The 24654-nt window shown below is 41.8% G+C and overlaps 1 protein-coding gene across 3 annotated transcripts in view; it reads right to left on the reverse strand.

Annotated features, from left to right (window-relative positions):
• PPP2R5A (protein phosphatase 2 regulatory subunit B'alpha) overlaps nt 1-21807 on the reverse strand; it is a 36128-nt gene extending 14321 nt beyond the window's left edge. Inside the window, exons 1-3 of one of the 3 annotated variants that reach the window (XM_015857311.1) lie at nt 20915-21807; nt 5461-5657; nt 961-1062 (exon numbers count right to left, since the gene is read on the reverse strand). In XM_015857311.1, the coding sequence (XP_015712797.1) occupies nt 961-1062; nt 5461-5657; nt 20915-21065 (450 nt within the window). In that variant the 5' untranslated portion in view covers nt 21066-21807. Of the gene's footprint in view, nt 1-960; nt 1063-5460; nt 5658-20400; nt 20549-20914 lie in introns of those variants that run through there. The other 2 variants (XM_015857313.2, XM_015857312.2) reach the window with 2 other exon arrangements.
• Nucleotides 21808-24654: the final 2847 nt, after the last annotated feature.

Here is a 24654-nt window from a genome sequence, read left to right on the forward strand (position 1 = left end):
TAAGAACTATAGTTCACTCATGTCCTAAAATGAACTGAGCAAACATTTACAAATTTTATTCCTGGGAGACAGGAGCATTTGGAAGTCAAATGACGCCTCTCCAGACTTCAGGAGATATTTGCATAGCCTTTGCGCAACATCCCCCCCACAGGGGATACACATGCCCCATGTAAGGACATAAAATATCTTCATGCAGTATTTTAAGGACAGAGGGTAGCAGACAGCATATGGATACTTAGCAACTATTGATCTACTCTCTATTAGAAGTTGCTACACATCTGAGTACCCGATATCTGAACATGGATGATGACATGTGATTTAGGATTGTTCAGCTTTTAACAGATAATTGAGAAAAAATATCACCAGTAAATCTATCATTGATACAGAGATGCCATAAAAATCACAAGATTGATAGAGGAGAACAACAATAGAATAACTAACCTTCTGTTAGCAAACAATGCCTATATTGTAAAGATCTTGAACAGAGGGAGTGAAGAATGAGGAGATATCTAATTCTTGCTCAAAAGACAAATAAAAGCTACTGCTCTGTTTTTGTTATTGTGACGACAAACTGAATTGTTTACATTCACTTAATATTTTATTGAAACCATACAAAAATTCATCAGGTGCAGAAAACAAACCTCCTAAATAAAGAACATAATTACCCAGAACATCCATACATATCCATATATCTTTAAGACATATAGATACACACACCACACTTTAACACTACATATCACTCAAAACAAGGAAGAGTGTTTAAACAATTTGGAATGCTTGTGTTTTGCCATATTCCTGCAAGTAAGAAAAACACATTTTTCCCTTTTCCAAGTATAAAAACCTCAGTTATGTTTTTATAAAACCACTTCTGACTTTTGGTACCAAAGGTACAAAATTATTCAGATATCTATTCACAGTTTGTGCCTTAAAAGGAGGCTTGACAATCAAGGAATCCCATACCTGTATGTGGGGCCATGAGGCTTCAAGAGTTGGCTCATCTTCTTCTGGATCAAAATCTGGGTTATCACTAGGTGGAAGTGTTCTGAAAATATTAGAACTAATCTGAAATAGAAAAAAATACATATTAGTGGAATCAATTCTTCGCTTCCACAGACCACACAGAGTAAGGTACTGCCTTTGTCTTAAAATTACACAAAGTAACACCAGCTAAAGAAAAAAAAAATGACCAACCTTTCTTTACACTCAAGATGTTCTTCACTCTTAAGAAAAAACATAAGAATTGCTTACAGTTTTTTACCTTCAATAATTTCAAGAAAATTCAAGGTTTTGGGAAGTCAAGCGTAGCTAACAATTGTAACCTTTTGATCTAGCAAAGTAACTTTGAAAAACTAACAAAGATGGCTACCACGTTGCTTTAAGTATGACCTAGTCATGTCAAATCAATTTCAAGGGAACTGATTTAAAAGGAGGTTTTTTAACTGTACGCAGGTCTGGATAGAAGACCCATCTTTCAGATGTCAAAAGAAAAATAAATGTCATGTCATCTGCCAAACGCAACACACTGGATTTTAAATCATTTCAACATGAACAATAGAGAACACAAAGTTAATTTCATTTCTGCATTTTCCGCAGTTCTCTCAGGAACACATTTAGCCCAGTTTTTCCAATTAAATTTCAAACTCATTAGCCTTTTCAATCAAATCTGTTTCAAATAGCTGCTATCCACCCAACCCTACTAAACACAAAAGAAAGAGCATTTGACAGTTTGCAGCAAATGCTACTGCACAGCTTCCATGGAGTCTCCAAAGTGTTTGAAGGATCTTGCAAAAGGACACAAAAAGATCCAGAAGTCACCCAGCTGGCTCTGCACAGAAGAATCAGCTGCTTCATTAAACAAAATACAAAGCTATTGCATACACTGACTTCTCAATTCTTCCTATGCCCTTCATTCCATTCCCTGTTACTGTCTCCTGCTGGCACACATTAAAGCTGCAGACACTGCAGCTCTAGACTAGAAGGTCAGTGATGTTCTGTATGGATGGGCATCGGAACGCCATCTCCTCACAGCTCTCCGCACAGCAGGAAAGAAACACTGCAGTTTGTTGTGTGGTCTTGTAAAACATAAGGGACACGAGTAAAATTGGCTGGGGTGGGAGAAAATGGGAGCCTGAGAGAATGCGGATTTTCATCAAACCCAAAAACCAAGTCTTGGTTCTGTTACTTGACAATGACTACTCCTATCAGATATGCAAGAAGGTAACCACGAAAAACATTCAAACCAATCCCCTACCAAGGCTCACCTACATCTGCCTGCAAGACTTCTGGTAATGTCTCTTGAAAATGCACCTGTTATTTCTAGATACATCCTGCCAGACGGAATCGGTTAACCTTTTAGCACAGAGCTTCAGTTTCCATACAGAATACAACAATTTTGAGACACAGAGTAACAATTACCAAACATGTCTATGTTGCAGAAAAATAGCAACTTCTATTATTTAAAACAGCCCTTCTCATTCCTAAGTAAGGGGAGGGTATTATCCCAAAACAGTGATTTTAAACACACAAACCATAACAGAGTTCTACAGGCTTTTCTAGCTCCATCAGCTTTTACAGAACCCCAGCAACCTCAGAAACTACTGTAAAGTGGCCTCTGAAAATGTACCAGTTGAAGCATTAAGATAAAGCATTTTTTTATTATTATTATCAGCTCTGAAATAGAAAAGAATCTCCTACTTCCCACTGCTTCCCAAAGAAGCGATCATCTGGAGAGACACCAGATTCAGTTCTCATTTCACAGCATGCAGATAGTGATATGTGATACCTTTTGAAATTCGGAATACACTGCTGCTAGGATAATCCATAATCCATTTACATTAGATTTCTATGTGCTGGTGTAGAATGAAGGGAGGTTGGTAGACAAACGAGAATGAAGCAGAAATGGGGGCTGGAGGGATGTTTCTGCTGTGCTCCCAAACTCACTATGTTTTAGAGCTTTCCAAGTTCCCACTGATTTAAAACTCATAGAAAGATTCATTATGCTAAACTCTAATTTGCTGTTATCTTCAGAGTACTACCAAGAATGTCCAAACTGAGAAGCTGCTAGTTTTAGACAACCTAGCAGGGAGCTGTGCTACCCCTTCTAAACTACCTGCATGCAAAATTCTTCCTCACATCTTAAACCAAAGACTTCAGAAACAGAATTTACATAAAAGTCAGGCTGCCAGGGACACCAAAAAATAACTGACAGCATATGCCCTGCACATCTGGCTAAACAGATATACATCATTCAGACCTTGCTCCATCCTTGGCAGCCTGAAAAGATACCGCTATCATTTCAACCAGTGCTCTGCACCTCAGAGCAGAGTAGGGTCACTTTCACAAGGCACAAGTGTGGGGTGCTGGCTAAGCAGCTGTCACAGTACCAGAGTTCATGCCGAGACAAGGAATGCTAGGAGACCTCCTCACCTGCACAGATCTCAGCTCTGGATACCTGTAAGGGATTACTGACTTTGCCTCACCAAAACACAGGTAATTCCAATGAAATTACCTTCACCTCTGCTCCTGCAGCTGACTCATCGCTCACCTCAGATGGTTCAGAGAATCAGAGATTCAGGCTGTGATTAACAGTTTCCCATACACCTTCAAACTATGCAAAAACCTCCAATTCTTTTTCTTTTAATGCATTAACACTGAAAACAAATGCTCGACAAAAATAAAGATACTTTTTTTTTTTTTTCAAATCTCATAGAAGCTACAAAGAAAGGCCTCAAACTTGACACACATGTTATTTGTAGATTGGGATAGACCCATCCAGGGCTCTTTCAGAAAGCTGGTACTTAGTCCTAATTCATAGCAAAGACCTTTTCTGCTGCCAGTTGCCAGGGAGACTAGAAATACTGTTCAGGCTTGGAGAGGTCTTTTGTCTCAAGCTCTGAAAAAGCTCTCATTGAGCATTTAAGGCCTTCTTCATTTTCTGTCATTTTAAGAGAGAAAAGGAGATGGAAATTTCTTGGAAGGAAGAATAAGCATCCACAGAGCCCAGTCATTTGCACAGCAACAATAACCTCAAAAGAACAGCCTAACACAGTATCTCCAAGAAAGGGAAACAACTCCAGTATAAAAGGAAATCTCTTCACCCTTCAGCAAGTATGATAGGCTAGTTAGTGTACTCTTTCTTCTAACAAGAGGCTGAAGAGGACACAGGCAGAAAAGGGTTCAGGCTTGGTGCCACCAGCAGTGGGAAAAGAAGAAAAAAAAAGAAAAGCCAAGAAATAGGTGGACATTCTCTGTCCCCTACAGTCTTGGATAAAAACCATTTAGTATGGAAACACAGCACCTCTTTAAAAACAATACTACACACACACAAAAAAGCGTCCTAGATCTTTTGTAAAGCTTAACAAGTATCCTGTGAAACAGCCAAAACAATCAGCAGAGTTTCAATAATCTGTTTCAACAGTCTTAGCCCTTCATTATAATGGTACAGTTCCTGTGCTTACTTATAGTAAAGACCGTCCTGCTGCTCACAGAAAGAAAAAAGCATTGAGGGAAAAAACCAACATGCTTCAATGCTTCAGCATATAGAAAATGATAAAAGCTGCAGGCGGTGTGCTTGAAACTGTTCTGCTTACCTACTCCACAGTTACTTCTGAGGTCAGCAACGTGCACATGTAAGCTTAACCAAAGTTTACACAACTGTGAGCCTAAGCACAAGGGGGATTCAACACGTCCTTTTTTAAGTTCAGATCTTTAGACAAATCCATTCTGGCAATATTCTGAAACATTTTTCAAGTCCTTCAGTTGTGTTCCCTGCACTCATAGTATACATACACATAGTAAAATGACCTCAGTAGCATTTTAAAACGTGTATTAAAAATCTAGCAATGTCAGCAGATAATGGGCACATATTTTGTTGCTTATTCAACAAACCATTTGCTAAAATGCCACAGTACAAGTCATTCTGTAGTTTACAACTCAAAAGAAGCACTTAAGCTTATCCAGCGCAGCTCTCTAAGGCCCAAACAGTACTAACAAACAGCCACAGTGTGTATTTACTATATACAGACAGTTTCTCACACTGATAAACCCTTCTGTCAACATTAGCACCCACAAGAATCCTTACCAGAAGACTTCATGCTACCATTCCACTGAGATTCTTAAGTAAACAAGGACAGGTAGCACTGAAATATTTCCATTTTCTGAATGAGAATGACTTCAAAGCATACACAAAATGCAAACACCTGCAATATACCAATTCCTTCATTTTAATTACCCTAGAAGCATCGTACATAAGCTAATAAATAAAACATTCAAGTTGTGTTGCTTTTTAATTTTGTTACTTTTTACGAGCCTTTCTAAATAATCCTGTAAACCAAGATGCCATTAACAAATGATACTGTGTTTTATAAGCAGAAAAAACCGACAGCAACTCTGAGTTAGATGCCATCACAACTGTAAACCGGTTCATTGAGGACACTTCATTCAGTTCCAGACTCTACTTACCATTTTCACTATGTCAGCATAAGCTGATTCAACAATCACCCCACGATTCGTTGAAACATATTCAACTAGTTCATTCAGTGTCGCTCTCTTAATTTCTTTGCCTCTCAGGTCTGAAACAGAGTCCATGAAGTCAAAGACGACGCAACACTGCTGCAACTTCTGACAAAAAAGATCTTGCTGTTCATTGGAGGTGGCATCTGTAGAAAACCAAAAAACAACAAACACTGAGGTCCACAAAAGGAAATTCAGTTCACTAAAATTTGCATAATCTGTCAGATTTGCATAACCTGTCAGATTTGCATAACCTGTCAGTATGTTGTACAACCAGTGAATTAATAAGCGAAGCAATACTGTGAAAAGAGAAAGACACTCAAAGTATCTGTTTAAGTATGTTACAATGGCTCATCATTCCAAACTTGTATTTCATGGAATCCCAAATGAATGCAAGGCAGTAAATGTATATATAGAAAACAAGTGAATTAACTTTATTTGAAATGCACAGGCTTCAGTAAGTACCAGCTCTCCCTCACCAAAAGTCACATACACAAGCAGTGCATCATACTAACCTCTCATTCATCCGATTTATCTCATTCTGTTCCCTAATCCTTTATTATATAACCTGCTTAAACGCTGTAAAATCAGCTTTGAAGGAACTTTGTCTTTTTTTTTGTAACCCCGATGCAACATACTTCACATACTTTTGATACCATGTGATGAATGTTTCCCTTGAGAATCAACTCCAATATCTCAAAAGGATTAACCCCAAATTTTGACATTTCGGTCTAAGTTATTTATTACAGTCTTAGTCATGTAAGGTTCTACAGCTTCTTTTGGCCTATTAGAGCAATGTGTTTGTCTACAACTTGGCATTTTCATTTTATAGTGTGGGTTCTCTAATAGCCAATAAGCAAAATTCCTCCATTAGTATTTCACGCTAGCTGTACATCAGCTAGATTACTGAGTAATGTGTACTATATAAAATATAACAAACCCTGACAATGTTTGAAGGCAGCCATGGCTTTAACTGAGAGATCAGATGAATGTCACAGTGCCCAGGACAATGCTGAGAACCCAGGTGCCCTTTGTCTGGCTTTCTTTTTTTTTGAGTTCCTTGAACTGTCAGGCTTCTTCTCAGCCACTCCAGCAACACAGCACCACCTCATCTATCAGTCATTGGGATTCCACTTGTTCTGGTGGAAAAAAAAAATGTATTCCCTATTTAATCTGGGAGTAAGGAATGCTTTTCCCCCATAAAATGTCCAAGACCTGCCTACATGCAGACAACCTAATCCCTTAGTTTCATTCATCCCCTGTAGTATTTGTTTTAGCACTGCCGCTTCATCAGAATGAAGAAGACAAGGAAAAGACAACAGCCCTGTAACACCACTGAAAATCTTAAGCCTCATTTTAAAGGTTGGCAAAACACAGAAGGATCTCATGCTTCTCTTTACCATTCTAGGATTATTCTAAATTAGCAAGCTTTAAAATTTGTAAGTTTAGTGACTCAAACACGTTTTGCTGATGTCAGTTCCTCAAGTTTCTCAGCAATCACCTTCCATTTCCAACAGTCAGCAATGGTTTTCACATTCACATCTGATAGAATCCTTTCATTTCCTTGCAAAAAAAGAAGTTATCGCTAAAATAGACTAAATGCAAAATCCCAAGTGCTTGCTGTGTTCCACCATCAGAGCACTGTACTGTCTTCCCCTTTGCCATCTGACAGTGAGAGTCCTATTACCTGAGCACAACAGCTTCAGGGATCTTATAAGAAAGCTGACGGTTATTATTCACTCGTAAAGAACAATCCATATTATTGTACAGTAATTCTGATACTTGGACCATTTCTTCCGGAGAAAAACTTGCAAAAGATGCTTGTTGCTCACAGATATCAACAGTTCACACGAAAGAAAAGATGTGAATCGTTCCTCTGTGCAAAATAATGAGCATCAGCTGTAAAAACATTTGTAAGTTACATAACATTTCAGCTCAGATCTTCTAATATTCTGCAGCAGATTGCATGAGTAAGTGCTGTATCATAGCAACAAAGCAATAACAGTGACATGCCGAGGAGAAAATCCAAAAAGCTGAGCTAAAGGAACCGACACAGGACGCGTTTATTTCTGATAGTAACCCCAAGCACACAGCCAGCCTCAGGACTCACATCTCCTCTAACTCTGCCTCACTACAAACCCAGCTGTATTCCACATTACAAAAGCCCAGCAGCAAGAGGCAGCACGTGTTGCATTTGGTTGATGGTCAATAAAATGAAGCCTTATTCAAAAACCAGTAGATGTCACCTGAATACTTGCAATAGTGGTAAAAGCAAATTCAAGTCCTAACGCTGAAATCAACTAACAGGAATTCAGGAAAAATAATAAAATCACTTATTAATTTCCCTTGAATAGCAAAGAAATCTCCATATTAGGCACTTTAATTTAGATATTAGAGAAACAGGGATTGTATCTCTCTGACCACACACCAGTCCATTCCATTAGCAATCCAATCTAGCTTAGCTAGACATTTCTCCAGATGAAAAACCGATTCATTAATCAGTTTTGTTCCTTGTGCCACTCAGAACCAAACTGAAGGAGGTATTTCCTTCTACACATCTATTTTCCACAATGACACGGGGAAATCATATAAAAGTGACTTCTGCAAGAGATAAAAACGATGTGCAACCACCATAATCAATAAAGTAAGATGACAGGCAGCTCTGCTGGATCAGCACTACTTGCCTCCAGTGCAGGACCTGCTTGACACACAGCACACCTATGCCAGGAATGTTAGGAGAGGTGCAGCACAGCACACATATCCCAAGAATGTTAGAAGAGATGCCCTGGTAAGCCCCTGGGATGTGGGAAAGCTCCTTTGTCAGATAGCCTTCTGACCTCCTAACGCCTTGTCCTGAACTCTGTTTGACTATCAGCACAAGAGAATCTAGGCACTACCACAGTAAAGTCATGTTGCAATAGTGTATTCCAGTTCTGTGAATGAAAACCTGCGCCACCTAACTTCAACACCACCAGAGCTTGTAGCTTTAGTAGTTTAACAACCGGCAGGGTGATTTTTAAACTAGTTTCATTTTAAATTCTGTGTAGATTTATACCATCCATCTGAAGTCAAAGACAGCTGCTTACCCTAAATAGCATGAGGGCCATACACTACAATGCAGGTTCAAAGCAGGCAGTGGATGCTTCAAGAAAACAGCCTTGTTGGCAGGCTGTACTTTGAAGTGACAAAATACAACAAACCCTGAATTCTATTACCAGCACGTTCCGAAATTGCTGTATGTTGTTGGAAAAGTCACTTAAAAGAAGGGCAGGGAGGAGAGAAGGAAGAAAACAAAACACAGGGAAGTCTAAAGCACAAAAACAGAGCAAAGACATTTAATCCTGCTTGGAAGTGTGTCATGACACATACATTAATAATAAAAACCAGAAAATGGCCTACACAACATCTGATCCAGGTGATCAAAATCCAATTGCCTCGGCTTTGTTTTCTAGAGGCTGCATGGTAGAAGCACAAGTCAGGAAATTCTTTAAATCTATTCCTATATCCGTTGAAAGGCTGTTAGTAGATCTCAGGTACTTGGGAAGGCAGTAATGAAATTTTAGGCAATTTGATTACAGACAGTAGCCATGATATCAATAAACTAAGTGTGTTAATACTTGTGAGGTTAGCAATCTAAGTCTGAGCAAAGTACTGAAAAGTTAAATATATTCATTTATATTTAAGGAGGATACAACAAAAATATAGATAGGGACTTGACAATCGCTGACCTACCTCAGCAGCACTTAACTGGAGACAACACGAATGTATCAGTAGCCAGGAGCTACAGTGACATCTTCTCACAGTATGTTTATTTCATATGTTTACAGGCACTTCTCTTGGAAGGAAAAGAAGGATACTTCTCCTTTCTAAATGTAATTGTTTACCCAAGACCTCCTGTGCAAAGCCGCAGAACTTAACACAACCCTCGCTGCAGCAGAAGCAGGATCTAAACCCACAAACGCTGCCCTCCCAACTACACAAATTGGAAATTCAAAAACTTACCTTCCCCAGCAGTGCAGAATTAACTCACTATGTGCAGCTGTACTGAATAGTGGAGGGATTTGCAAACAAAGAATGAAGCCTTAATGATAATACAGCAAGAGAAGCACATGTACTATGGAACATGGTGCTTGTTTTTATTTTATTTCCTCACCTCATTAGAATATCAACGTTGCTGTACAGTCTGCTCTTTCCAGAGTAGAAAGAGGCTGTTCTGGTAAACTCTGGTCTAACCCATCTAACTCAAGCACAGGGAGTTCTGCCTAACATCACTGTAACATTTATTTTTGTCCTGTGAAGTTCTTGCGTGCACTATTATTGCAATCTGAAGCACCTGAAAGGCTGCAGCGCCAGTGTTTATGTTACAGCCATGGGAAGACATCGTTAACAGAGTTTTGGTGCAACTGATGTTACAAGAGAGGACAGAATATGCTTCCCAGTCCTCAGAAGCCTATGCCTGCAGCTTGACAGGCGGCAAAACAGCTAGCTGACAATGACAAGGAGAGGTCTCTCTCCTCCTTACTGCCTTGTCATGTACTCATCCTTTCCCTCCTTTGCTTCCAGTCACATCTATCCCTCAACACTGGCTCTGGAATTTGTCAGACCCTTCTGTGCGTTGCTTTAACTCAATAACATGGCCATATTAGTGAAGTTAAATGGCTTCTGGAGGGGTCTGATGATCACCAGGTCCTGCACAAGGGTAGAAATGGGAGCAAAAACTCCTCTCTCAGCTGCATCAAGCTGTTACTTCACTGTCTCACTTGTAACCATATCCTCCAACCTTACAGGTAGGACGGAACTGAAACATCTTAACTACACATTATTTCCCCTCCTCCTCTCTCCCAGACAGCAAACTTTAAACATCATTTTAAAGAAAGATGCAGCCCCTGCACGAAATGTCACAGCACACTTTGCTATACTGGTGCTCTAAAATATTCTTATACTATAACCTTATAACTGTAAGAGACATTCCCACAGTTTCAGCCCTTGGTAGCTCAGTAGCCCAGCTAGGGCTACTCAGACCAGAATTATGCACCATGTTGGGTATCCAAGGAATCTTGTCATCGGTATTTTTTCCCCCCCATACAGAAATATATTGCCACCGAAGGAATAAGTGCCATTTCCTAACAGAATTGGGTTTTTTGTTTCTGTTTTTTGTGGCTTTTTGTTTTGTTTTGTTTTTTAAATGCAGAGTTTGGCAGCCTTTTCCAATTACCCACAGCCCTACAGTAGTCTACAGGCCTTGCTGGAATCCTGGAAGGAGCTGCCCTGGGTGTTTTCACTAAACACAGCTCAGATTTGCAAGTCAGATAAGAGAGTCAGATAAAAAACAACATTATATACCTTAAGAGTTAACAAGCTCTCTTCCTGAGGAGGTGGTTCAGAAGACAACAAAGCAGAACGCCATTCTCAAATATTATGATACACAAGTTTTGCTTACAAGAATATTGAGAATTTAAGATTAACTCCTTGATACATCCTATGGCAAAAAGTAATTCAAAAAAACCTCACACTATATAGAGATAACAGCCTATGCTGACTTTTACTCACATACTTTATTCTGGCTTTATAAGTTAGCTAGGAATTCTAGGCTATAAGAAATGTTAAAGTTGTTAACTAAAAGCGCTACTCGAAGGTTATCTTCTGTCCAACAGCAGCACTGCTTTGCAGCAAGACTCATCTGTCACTCCATGTGGCCAGCAGTTGACCTTAACAAATCAGTCCAGAAAATCTGAAAAGCCTACGTTGATCCAACAACATCTGTCACAAATTTTCTCTGCCATGACTCCTTGGAGTGATAGTAAACTAAAAGTGTCTCCGATCTAAATTGTTTCTACCATCTTCCAAGCACTCTTATAATCTCATATGGCTAAGGCCTCTTACAATAAATCCCTTGACTTTAATGAGAATTTGACTCAAATGAGACACTTCAGACAATAAGAAAGTACCCAGCTGAAGTGCTTTCGTATTTAATAGCCCTATTTTCTGCCACTTAATTATGGAAGACAACATGCAAACAAATGCAGAAGGTAATAAACTGCTCACATGGTTAAAGATAGCAAGACTCTAGTGACCAGACCTGCCACAATTCATCTCATTTCTTCCATAACATTCTCAAAAGGAGGGATTAAAACCATACCAACTCCTTAATACCAGTTGGTACAGTTTTTATATAGATAGAGAGAGAGATGTATATATAGATATATACACGCACACCCCTACATACATATATATATATGTGTGTGTGTGTGTGTGTGTGTGTATATATATGTATATATGTTAAAAAATAAAGAAGAAAATCTACCAAACCAAACACCATATCAACCACTGGAATGGGAACATGGACCATCCTATCACACTAAACTCATCTTTGACAAAACATACAATATGAACCTTACAAACTTTTCCTCGAGAGCATCACTCATTCAGACCCTAAATGAAAGTCAGTTGCATGCAACAAATAACTCCACAAAACCAAAACCCAACAAAACCTAAGTACCATACATGTGTATACACACTGATATACATACACACACATATATACAGCTGACGACATCACACAGTTGAACCGATGTTGCTTATAACAGAAATTACCAAGAAGCTGAGGAATTTGCATGTGGTTAACTGCACACAAGCTTCATTTGGAGCGATACTATGCATTTATTATAGAAGGCAAAGATGTTTCACTTTGTGCAGCTGAAGTATGCATTTTCACAGACCAGTTATGCAACTCTTCTTGACTTTGAAGCAAGCTTTCTTGCATCAGTAAGACAACCTGCATGTTCCCCAGTGCGTTCTCTTGTTGTTGGCATACACTGCTACTACATTTGCTGTGTTCATTTTAAAAAGCAGCAAGCAGTGGTGATGACTGATCACGTGCCAGGATGGGCCTTTCTTGAACCTACCCAGAGGTTCCAGCAGTTTAGCATTCTCTACTGCATGCAAACACAAATAATGGTTTCACTGGCTCAGTGAAGGTGGAAAGGTTTGTGATTATTATGTAATATTCATCTTAAAATAATTTAGAATAGGAAGCCTGCTTCTTTATTGAAGACAGTGATTAACTGTGTTAATTTATATACACCATGAAAGTAATGCCTCCTATTCTATTATGTTGGCCCACAGTGCCAGAGGCAGATGTTGCTGGTACAGCTGTAGAAGTTGAACCTTCCCACCAATATTCCATTACACGCTGTTGCTGTGTGACAGACAGCAGCAGAGGGGCACTCTGACACAACAGCATCTGACGTGAGAGCGTGTATCAACCAAAGACGTGTCACTGAATTTCTCCATGCAGAAAAAAAACAGCACTCACTGACAGTTATTGATCCTTTCTGAACATTGATGGAGAGCAAACAGTGGATGTGAGCACCATGAGGTGCTGGGTGGTGCATTTCAGCGGTGCCAACAGTGGGTCAGCTCTGCTGCTGCAAAGTGTTGCAAGCATGGTATGCAGGCTCCTGTTCATCACGGGCAAAAACGCATTGCTAATGGTGGTGACTATGCTGAAATAGAGGGATTTTTTTTTTTGTAGCTGAGAATCTGCATTATCAAACAGTTACTGTGTCGTATCTGCTGTAGTTGCAATGTAAATAAATAAGAGGCATTACTTTCAATGCGGCCCATGTATACAAGGCCTAAGACAATTCCTTTTTCCTGAACATGACCCTGGCAAGCAAGAAGGCTGGGCACTCGTGCCCTATGGAAAAGGAAATCAAATACAAACCAAGTCCCTAAGACAGCCACATCCAAAAGATGAGAAGGGAACAATCACTGTGGTTCTGCTGGTTCCTTTAATACATACTGCACCAAAGTATGAGAGCTGTTGTCAACTCCACAACAGAATTCTATAATTATGCTTTCTCCCAAACACAGTTGCTTTTAATGAAAAGTTATTTATTTAAATCTATGTGTTTGACACAATGTAGGATTTTCATATGTCATTTTGAAGATGCAAAACAGCCCTTAGGGTTATGAAGACCAGGAATGTTCTACACCTCCCCAGCTTAGAATTAAAGTAATGGGAATGCTCTGCTCGCTGCTCCCCCCTCTTTGAACAGCTGTACTACTCCATATGTCCTCCACGAACCACAGTACAAAGCCATCTGGAAAGCAGGTGACAAGATGGTGAGCCACACCAACTAAGCACAAATTTCAGCTCAATAACCACCATACAGTACAGCATTAATAACATCCTCAAATTCACAAAAACCAAAGCTTTGCTTGACCAGAAGCTCCAAACAAATTCATTTGCACCTTCTAAGGCTGAAAGGATAGAAAGTGTGATTACTATTTGAATAAGGCCCCCTTTTATTAACTCGAATGTACTTTAAAGTCTGTTTTCTCAACTTCTTCCCCAGCCATTTGTCTGCCTGACCCAACAAATTAATTTTCGAATAAAATGCTGAAGTTACTCAGCCAGGTTATGTCAACTGTAGCAGTCAATTTTCCAAAACCTGAAGAAATGTTCTTATCATGATCACATGGTAAAATCATCACTGAGTGCAATACAAAACTGTTCTTTGCAAAGCAAGAAGGTAACTGTTAAGCATTACTGCACAGAACTACACAATCTCATTTTACAGTTAATTTAGCACTTATACTGTTTTAAGCACATGAAGAGGATGTATAGGGGAGTAATGCAATAGGAACAACAAGGAAAACTCTCTTCTTTCTTTGATTGCCTCTGTAAACCAGTGTGGAAGTTACAGGTATTGGAGTAATTCCTTGCATAAATACACACTAATAATTGGCTAAACTTGTGTCTCTTGATTTCTCAAACAAATAAGATGATACTTAATAACGATATAAGTGTAAAAGTAGGAAGAAATGAAATTAAACTATACTGGATACAAAGGTGAAATCCTGGTCTTGCTGTGATCAGTGACTTAACTTCCACTGACCTCAAAAGGAATAGATCATCGTCTTGAGCAAACAATTATTCAAGCACTTGCACCCATTTCACTTAAACTAAGCTGAGTTTATTTTGCTCCTGCTTCCTCCTACTCCTAAGGGAAAACCCTCAGAAATACAAATCATTAAACCTTCCCGACTGCATTGTGGGACCCGGCCTACGCCTCTCTAGGGGGCTCTGACATTTACATCTTAATCTGGCATCTCAGAAGACTAATAAGTGTTTGTTTGCCTACAGAAGCCACCAGCGCTAAATGATTTGCTCACCCCACCTCCTTTCTCATTTCTTCTCAGAAAATATCCTGAGCAATTTCCACCCCTTTTACTCAGAGCATGTCAATAATATTCATCATATAATATGCTTATGGCCCCATTTACATCAGTTTCTCTTAATCAGTAATTTGAAAAAGTAATTCTCAACATACTTCAAGTTTTCCTAGTTGTGTTTTGCTAACCTTTACATCCTCAAGAGTCTCACTTGATGAACCAATTCATCTGCAATCAGTTCCTGATTTATCAAGCAAAGGCCCTATGCTAGTGAAACTTCAAAAGTCACTCTTCAGAGTCACAGAAGGTTTTCAGAACTCCTTGGTTACAATGCTAGACTATGTAGAAACAAGAATTGGAATGGTATTTCCAGGAAGTTTCACAGCCAGCCTCTGGCAGAATAGGAGTGCTAAGACTCTAAATTCCAGCCTAGGTGCACCTGCCAGACAGGAAGGCTCAGCCACAGACCCTTCTGCCCTCTCTTCCCACTTGGCATCTCTAGCCAGCCTGCTGCTTCCGATTCCAGACCACCATCTGCAACACACCTGCACGTTTAGAGCTCAAGACTGTTGGGTTTTTTTGGTTGGTTGATTTTATCTTGGCTACATATAATGTATTTTTACTCTAGCCTTAGAAACAGTTTGAATTGTTTTTGCTGAAACTAAGAAAATCAGCTTGAGGAACAGTTCCAAATCAAACTGTCCATACTTGGCATGGAAAACTTCAGTTCAAAGAGTTCAGCAACGCTGCAAGCAGCTGAGAATAAGGTCTGATGAAGGAAAATTGCTGGTGATTTAACTAAGAAGAGTTTGGCCTTTAAGTCTAAAGAATACCACTGAGAGTGACCAGCAGCTCAGCAAAACTTAACAGAAACTGTTTCAGTGACGCTGTGATAAAAACTGATGATACAAACATTAAAATAAGCTGCCACCGTCAGTCCAGTTTTTGGAAGAGTGTTTAGCCAAGACACTCTTATACAAGAGCAGTTATTTACCACTTATTTGTCTAGATAGCCTGTGGTTCCAGCCTTCAAAGTTCACACACTGTTCTGAGACTACAGATGTAATTTTTGTCCGCGCTACAATGGCACAAGTTGAATTTTACACCCTTCCCAAGGGAAACATCTTGTCTCATAACAACACGACACTTAACCCTTCTACACTGAAAGAATATCAATCTGCCCGGAGCAGGTGGTACAACGCCTCTTCAAAAACACCAATTTTAAGGAATGCAGATATTAAGAAGAGTTGCTGATTGACATAATCTTCTTTTGATCTGACAGCCAAAGTAGTAATTCTGTTTGTATTTCCTACAGCAACTGCCACTAAATGCAGCACCTGCAAAACTAATATCTGACTAAACTAGAAAGCAACGAATATGGAAAAAGAAACGTGATCCTAAGCTGGCACGCAGAAGATGTGAAAGATTTAAATAGAAAAGTTCATGTGAAGACTGTCAATAGGCTCTATATTTAGGAGTTGTTCTTGATGGAAGAATATTCTAAGACCAAAAATTCAAGTCTAAGGATAAAAAAGGTCAATTTGTTAAGAATTACAGACCCAATGTTCCACTCCATAAACTAGAAACAGTTCCTTAATATAGGAAAAAAAAATTAAACAGCACATTTTTTATGGAATTATATTAGACTACTAAAAGAAAGGGGGAAAAAAGCACCTTTAATCTCCTTTAGCTATTACAGGTTGTCTGTTTTTCAAGACTGCAACTTCACTAAACAGAAGCTCTATCTGCCCCACTGTGTGCCATGTGGAGACTGAACCTAGGAGTTCTTTGAATATTCTCCACCAAACATCTTCACCTGAATTCACCTCTTAGGGAAAAATGTAGCTGGGAAGATCAGAGCTGCAAGCGGTGCTGGACACAAAAGGTGAAGGATGGGGCACTATAGGAACTAGCATTGAATTATCAGGGATTTAGAAAAACACCACCACAAAACAGTGCGAGCTCAAGGGGCACAAAACTGCCTTGAACTTACAAATATTTGTTAGGGCTGTAATAAAAGCAAACCATTCTAAACTATCTGAAAGGTATTTTCCTTTTGGGAACAAAGGCAACTTAATGTTAGCATGAATCAAATTCCTTTCAGCTGTTTTTAACTCCATTTATTTTTGTCACTCTGAAATACACACTGGATGACTCAAAGCATCAGATGTTTAAGGTCCAAACTGCCCCTGCTGGATTTAATAGGATGAAAATTATACCCATAAGCAAGCTTACTTATTAGGCCTGCCTATAATGTTTCCACAAAAGCTTGACTTGAACACAGCACCTGGTTCTCAGTCAAATCCAAGCTCCCACTAGATGGTTTAAATAAGGAAAATCCTACCGTTAGCACCTATTCTGAGCCCCATCCTTGGATGCTAAAACGACCTACTGGAAGGACTTTTAACAAACGTCTTATCCCAGACTATTTCACCACTACAACCTACAGCCCCACAGAGATTCTTACAACCAACCCCGGCCTACAGCTGACAGATTTTTGGACCGCTTTCCAGCTGTTCTGCTGCAAGGGCCAGAGTTTTCTCTGTGGGGAGATGGTTTAATTTGGAAGCGAATACTAAGAATTTCTTTTAATAGTTTTGTATTTTATGTGTGATATAGGAAATAAGCCTGTAGTGACATGCACTTTCCCAAATGGATCTTCAGTACTGAGAATGATATCAGGAGACATTTATTCATTCCAGCTGTACTTGACAACTTTGGTAACACGAAAAAGGTCTGCTTGCTTTAAGGCCTGACAGACCATATTAATTGCGTTAAACAAAAGCAACAAGCTGTATGTTTTTAGTAAGACCTTTTTCTTTCATTACATCAGTTCCCATTTTCCACCTGTATTTCTACATACCTCAAAGATCATAAAATATGTGTAGTTACATTGCCATTAGTCAGACTGAGTCCCAAGGTCAGGCTATTTTCTTTCCTCCAACAATGAAGCTGACTGCACGTGCTCTCACAGCCTTCCAAAACAAGTCACTAACCAGACAACACTACCACTCCTTGCAGTGGTAAAACAACACTCCCTGCACCAGATTTCTTTAAGCCCAGCACTCTTGGGATTGCCCACTAAGTGACCAAATCCTGCTGCTAACAAGCGCATTATTCTGGCTGCAGGTTTGCAAAGGATTTCTATTAAGTAAACCAGCAAGTAGAAAATGAAAAGGAGCAATATTAGTATGTCACAGGTCTAACCTTTTTCTTTTCTTTAAATTCTCAATCTTCAGTCTTACTTATTCAGCTTAAGTATTACATTAAAGTGCAGCTCTCCTAAGTAACAAATACAGAGGAAGCTTAACTGAACAACAGATTCCTCACTCATTGTAGATGTCCTGACTGAGCTTTTATCCAGCAATGATACATAATATCACACGAACAATCTTAATGCTATTAACCAACATGAAGTATTGCTGCCCTCCCCTCACCCTCACAAACTCCCTTAAGTTACAACTCTGTACTGTATGGGACCTCTGCTATTCACAGACGGGACTTCTCCGGGCAGTGACATCACAAGCAGCCAAATTAGGGAATCCTGGTGATACATAAAAACAGTGCGATTCACTCCAGAATTATGTAAATAAAACCATCTTTCTACAGGCTTCCAAACAGTGCTATTTAGAACCCTCCAAAAGGATGTTACACAACCTGGTCTGTCTATATTAGCAGCAAACAAGAAACAGTCCCTATATGAAAGGAGGGGGAAAAAATCTACCCAAGGAGATATTTAATAAAGTGAATGGTTTATTTTTCTTTTCTTCTGGAACATCCTTCCTCCCAGTAAGAAAAGTATACAGGTATGACAAACCTACCTGGGAGTTTTGGAGTGCTTTTTATCATCCTGACAATTCTCAGACAAGAATATATATAATAGAAATCAGACAGAGTATTTCACAGTACTTCAGTACCAAACTACTTTTTCATCTACAAAATGCTACTTTCCTCCCAGAAGAGGCTTCAAACACCCAACATTTATTTGAAGATATCTGAAAAAGCAAAAGGTCTCAATCTAATTTCTTAAGTGTGTGCTGAGCACTCTCAGGCATTAGGATAATGACTGTACTTTCCTTTTTCGGCCCCTCCCTAGGAACATTGTCTACTCAGCTGGTAGATGACATTACAGCATCACAACTATTACTGAGTCTCACATTGGCTTTAAAGAATAAAGCAGAGCTTCATCTTCCTGAGACATATGTGACTACAACAAGAAGTTCCACAAAACCGTATGTTTATGGAGAACACTTTTCTTCCATTAGTTCCTGTGGTTTGAGGCCAGTGGAGGTTCGAGAGGGGAAGGAGAAAGGGAGTCAGAAGAAAACACCCTACATCCTTAGCTACATTCACTCCAAATCTAAATTCCCATTATACGCAAGCACCACAGTCCCAGGGACAAAGCATGCAGCAGGGTGCTGCCCAACTTCCTGATACAGGACTAAGTGGGATACTGTAACTCCTAAAGCATATTTACCCTTTGTTTCCTGAAGCAGATTTGGAGGGCGAGACTCTGAATGTAAACCATAAGGACAGCTGTGATTTTCCTTTAAGAATTTAAGGCAATTCAAACAGCCATAGAACTCTGCTTAACTGAACACATTCCTGTGAGAGTTTATGGCCTCGGATTTCTAAACAGTCGAGCTGCTGATGCCGTGCAAACTTTCTCCACACAGTAAGCAAAGAGCTGTAAAACTGCACTCACTAAATTCAAAGACGTAATCATACAAAGTTTAGGGTTTTTTATGTTGAAGCCCAGCAACAAACGTGAGTATTTAGCTGACTGAAGCTGGAAGTGCTCCCTGCCTGGAGTATGAACGCTCAGCTGTTTACTGCAGCAGGACCCAAACTTTCTGAAGTCTGCCACCTATGTGCAATATTTATCAAGTGCTTTTACGAGGTCTTTGGAGCAGCTTTATTAAAACGATCTTTGAGGGAAACAGGCTGTCTGAACAGCACGTGAATTTGTCTGTCCTTGTTAATTACTAAGAACAAGTTTTGACATACTAATAGCAGAAAATCAATCACGATCTCAAAGAAATTATTTTGGTTGTAAATCCCATAGATCAGGCTACAGTACCAAGATGGGAAAGAACTTCACAAACAAATAAGCACCAGGAAGAACAGCTCTCTTGTTTAAGCAATAATGGGCACAACCACTGCAACAAAGAATATCAATAATTCCAGAGCTGCCTTCCTGCCCAAACTTATTTGCACTTAATAATATTTCTGCTAATGACCAGATCTACAATTCATGAACACCCACCATTTAGGAGAAGGAAGAAAATACCCTGAGATCTCACAGCCGTGGCTGTCAAACCCATAGAAATGAACCAGAAAGGAATCAGTTATGAGCTAGGACTAAACTTCAGCTGGCCACGCTGCACTCAGCCTTCAGACATTTGCTGCAAATCACCACGTTTTTTTCCCCCCATCATATGATACTGCTTTAGAAACCAGCAGATTTTATTTGTTGGGTAACACTGAGGGCAAGGTAATCTCACCCTTATTTTCCAGATCCTTGTCAAAGACTTTAACAAGTTTATATTCTCTGTCTAATCACTATTTTTCTAACTTGAAGAGGATTATACAGAACTTCAATGAAACATCCAAAGGTGTGGAAAGCTGTAATTAACTTCCGCTTCATTTTTGCTATTGAGAACCGTGTGCTTTCTGATTTCAGCTTCACAACAAATTATAAACTCTTACTCGTTTTACCGTCAACGTTTAAACCCCTCATTCACTGCGCCCAGGAGGGAGACAAGCCCTCGCCGTTCCACCAAGGCAGGCAGCGGGTTACCCACACGGCGTCCCAAAGAGATAGAGCAAAGAACACAGGGGCCAAACGCGAACTCTCCGCTAACTCCGGGCGTTATGTCACAAGCGCAGAGTTCCTTTGGCAAACCCCAAATGGGAGGAGCCACCGCTCTCTCCCGGCCCGTAGCACTCTATCCCCTCGCTCCTCAACTCAGCTTATCGCCTGCATTTAGTGCGGCACGACCTCTCCAGGAGCACCTGCATGGCCAACCCTCGCTCCTGGGTGACCCACAGAAGGGGAGGGATAGCGGGGGCAGTCGGGCGATAACCGTCCCGCAGGACGCTTCTCGGAGCACGAGAACGGACCGCCAAAGCGAGCCCGAGAGCGAGGAGGAGCCGGGGGAAAGCACGGGGAAACGGCTTGGGGGCACCCTACGGGAACGGGGCCGCGGGGGGACGGCGGTACCTTTGAGCTGGGGCAGGGGCGAGAGCTCCACCTGGCTGCTCTGGCTGCGGAACTGCGAGGAGCCCTGCGAGCGCTTCTGCCTCTGAGCCTTGCGCACCGATTTCCGTGTGAAGCCATCCACTTTCTCCGCGGCAGAGATGGCCGCCGACATGGCTGGGCGGTGAGGCGGCGCGGGGGGACGTCGCTCTCCAGAAGCATATATTAAAGCGGAGGGAGAAGCGGGCGGGTAAAAAACGGGGCTCGGGAGGAAGAAAAAAATTTAAAAAAATAAAGGAAAAAAAAATATATAGAAAAAGCAAAGCTCGCTGCCCCCCGCGCACAGCCCGGGCTTGGGGCGGCCGCCCGAGGGGACCGAGCCTCCTGGATCCGGGCTGCGCCTGGCTCCCGAGTTCCTGCTTCCCTCGCAATTTCCTCTCCGCGCCGAGCCGGCTCCAGGGGAGGCGGGGGAGGGGGGAGAGCGGAAGGGGGGAGGAAAGGGAAAAACAAACAAACAAACCCGACGGCAACTTGGCCCGGCGGGGCGGCCGCTCCGCAAACTTTCCGGCGAGCGGGCGGGCGGCCGCTTCTCCTGCTCAGGGCCGGACCCGCCGCCCGCCCGGCCCGGCCCGCTGCCGCCTGCCTCTGTCGCTCCTCGGCTCCGTCAGCCCGGCCGGCCGCGCCGATCCCGCTGTCATCGGCCGGACTGCCCCGCACCGCCCGGGGAGGCTGTTCCCACCCCCCGCTCCCCCGTCGCTCGCTTCCACACGCCCCTTCTCCGCCTTCAGCCGCCTCCACGAGCCCTGCGCGCCTCCGCCGTCATGCCGAGTCCCGTCGCTCCGCCACGGCCCGACGGCGGCTCCGCGACTCGGGGCGAACGGAGCGAAGCCGGAGGGAAAGAGGGGAACAGCGCCCACGGGGCCACACGGAGCCGCCGCTGCCGGGCGGTGATGGACGGCACCGAGAGGCCAATGGGGACAAAGAAGCGTGGAAGCGCCACCAGGGGGAAGGGGCGGGGAGCTGTGGGGCGGCCCTGCATGTGTTCCGGCCCCCGGGGCTTAGTGCTGCTTCTCACACGGAGCCGCGGTGTGGATGTAGAGGCTGCGAAACACGAGTTGTTTAGGATATGTGCTGAACTTCTGGGGGTCAATAGGGAGTGAGCGAGTGCTCCGTGCTGTGGGCTCGGGGTGATTGCAATGGGCTGCAGGGGATGGAGCCTGACCAGAAGGTGCCTGTGAGGCCAGGATACAGCGAAATACGGCTCCGAGCTGAGGGGGAAACTTTAATCTGATGTCTCTGTTACGATGTGTTTCAGAAAGAAAAATGCAGTCCTGCTTATGTGGTTTGAGGTGAAGTTCAGTGGGAAGCAACAAGCGTGTGAAAATGGTGTGCCCAGCACAGAGGTGAGCTGCCCAGGCTCATTGGTGGCTGTGAACAGCCCAGCTTTTGATCTGCAGACATGTGGGATGCCTTAGTGTGTAGTCATTTGGGTGCAGAGGAGCTTCTTAAGACATAATTCTAGGTACCAAGTTGACAAGTGAGCATTTTTAGCATCTAAAATCGCAGATGCGACAGTAATTTCAGTAGGATGCAAATGCTGTCAGGTATGCTTAAGTGCTTTCATGAGGTGGAGCTTAAATAGCGTATAGAATCCATAAATCAAAAGCCATGTGTAGGTAGTAGCTTTATGCCTCCTCAATAGAAACCACTGGCTGTATTTCCTTTGGTCATTTTCTCCTTTCTCAGTTCCTCTGTCAGCACTATATCTACTAATAATATCTTTCTCCTAAGTGTATAGACCTTAAACTGCCAACTCTTTGTGCTCTTTGTGGTAGAGGCAATCCTTGCGTTCCTCACCTGGTGAATTCACATTGCACTCTGTGGCCCTTAGATCCTATGCAGGCAGCACTAGGGGCCAGGCCGTGCGTGTGCTCCTCTGTTCCTGCCTGCCCTCCAACAGCTGTCATTTTCTCCTGCACCCATTTTTAGAAAGTGACACGGTCCCGTGTGTCCTGAATGCTGTTTATTGGCAACTCAACCCTTGCTGCCTGTTCCCAATATAAAAGTACCTACCGTGAAGCTTTATCTATTAAATATTTTTGCAACGATTAATAAAAAGTTTTATCCAGGTTCCGAGCAACATCAGAATGTTTCCTGTGATTCCAAGTATTTTCTCCGAGGCTTTGGGATGGTTGCCATGTTGTTTGAAACAATGTTGTAAAGTAGTGGCAGTTCAAATTCTGATGCAAAGCCCTAAATAAATAATAAATAATAAATAAATAATAAATAAATAGAAGGTTTAGCCTTGCAACGATGAGATTTTCGTATCAGTTGCACTGGAAAACATTTTCAGGTTGTTTCTTCATTTGTCACTATTATCGTGTCAGAAATATCAGTGAAATCTGAGTCAGCCAAACAAAAAATATACTGTTTGGTTACCTGAAATAAATGAGAAGTGCTTTGAGCTATGGTGTTTCCTGATGTCTCTTTAATACAATTCTTCAGTTGGGGTGGGGGAGAGAGGAGCATCAGCTCTGTGGACCAGCTACAGTTTCCCAAACTGAAAAGGTAATATTTGAATTGATGAATGCTTCAATAAAGTGGAAGTTTGTGTTGTATGAGGCCATTTGAACAAAAAGGGCTGTGAATTGTGTTTGGGGAAAAGGAGAAAACAGAAGAGAGCTGTGGCTGGCAGTCTGAAATAGCTGCATTGGAGAAGGCTGCAGATTACCCTTCCCTGCTTTCTGCGCTTGCTGCTTCTTACACAGCTGTCTGAGCTGCTTCTGAGTCAGCTTCTGAACCCCATGATTCCTAGACTGTATTTAAGGCATACAGCAATGATGCCAGGTTATAAGGTGCTGGCTCCAAATCTAATTCATAAAAGTCTGTGGTGTCCACAGCGAAAGCTGTGAATAGTAATTTTATGCCAAGCTGTTCCTGCTCTTCAATCAGACCCTTCAATATGCACAAAAGCACCGATTCTGCAAAACCTTGTTTGTGTTCCTAACTTTACTTAGAAGAAAACTCATCGTCATTCATGATCCTTGTTCAGAACAGAGCTGCAGCATTTTTAGAACAGATTTAATTAAAAGTCACATTTGCAGTTGTTTTCATTTAATTACAGAGATCTGTCCCCTGTATCTTCTTACCATCTTTTTCTTCAGCAGTCAGACCTTTGGAAAGGTGAATGGGAACATGATTCCGCAATGCTGTCCAACTTGGATAGGAAGCATGGGGCTCTGAGGACCAGGTTGTTGCTGAGCATTTGCTGCAGGAAGTACTACTGGAAGTGCTGGTCTGTCCCTGGGGTAGTGAGGCCCTACAGAGGGATCTGGACAGGCTGGAGAGCTGGGCTGAAGCCAATGGGATGAGGTTCAACAAGACCAAATGCCGGGTCCTGCACTTTGGCCACAACAATCTCAGGCAGCGCTACAGGCTTGGGGCAGAGTGGCTGGAAGACTGTGTAGAAGAAATGTATCTGGGTGTATTGATTGATGCTTGGCTGAACATGAGCCAGCAGTGTGCCCAGTTGGCCAAGAAGGGCAATGGCATCCTGGGCCCCTCCCTGCAAGAAAGACATTGAGGCCCTGGAACGTGTTCAAAGAAGGGCAACAAAGCTGGCGAGGAGTCTGGAGCACAGGCCTTAATGAGGGGCAGCTGAAGGAGCTGGGATTGTTCAGTCTGGAGAAGAGAAAGGCTCAGGGGAGACCTTATTGCTCTCCATAACTACCTGAAGGGAGGTTGTAGTGAGCTGGGGGTTGGCC

This window comes from Coturnix japonica, chromosome 3 (genome assembly GCF_001577835.2).
Source record: "Coturnix japonica isolate 7356 chromosome 3, Coturnix japonica 2.1, whole genome shotgun sequence".
NCBI classification, from domain to species: Eukaryota; Metazoa; Chordata; class Aves; order Galliformes; family Phasianidae; genus Coturnix; species Coturnix japonica.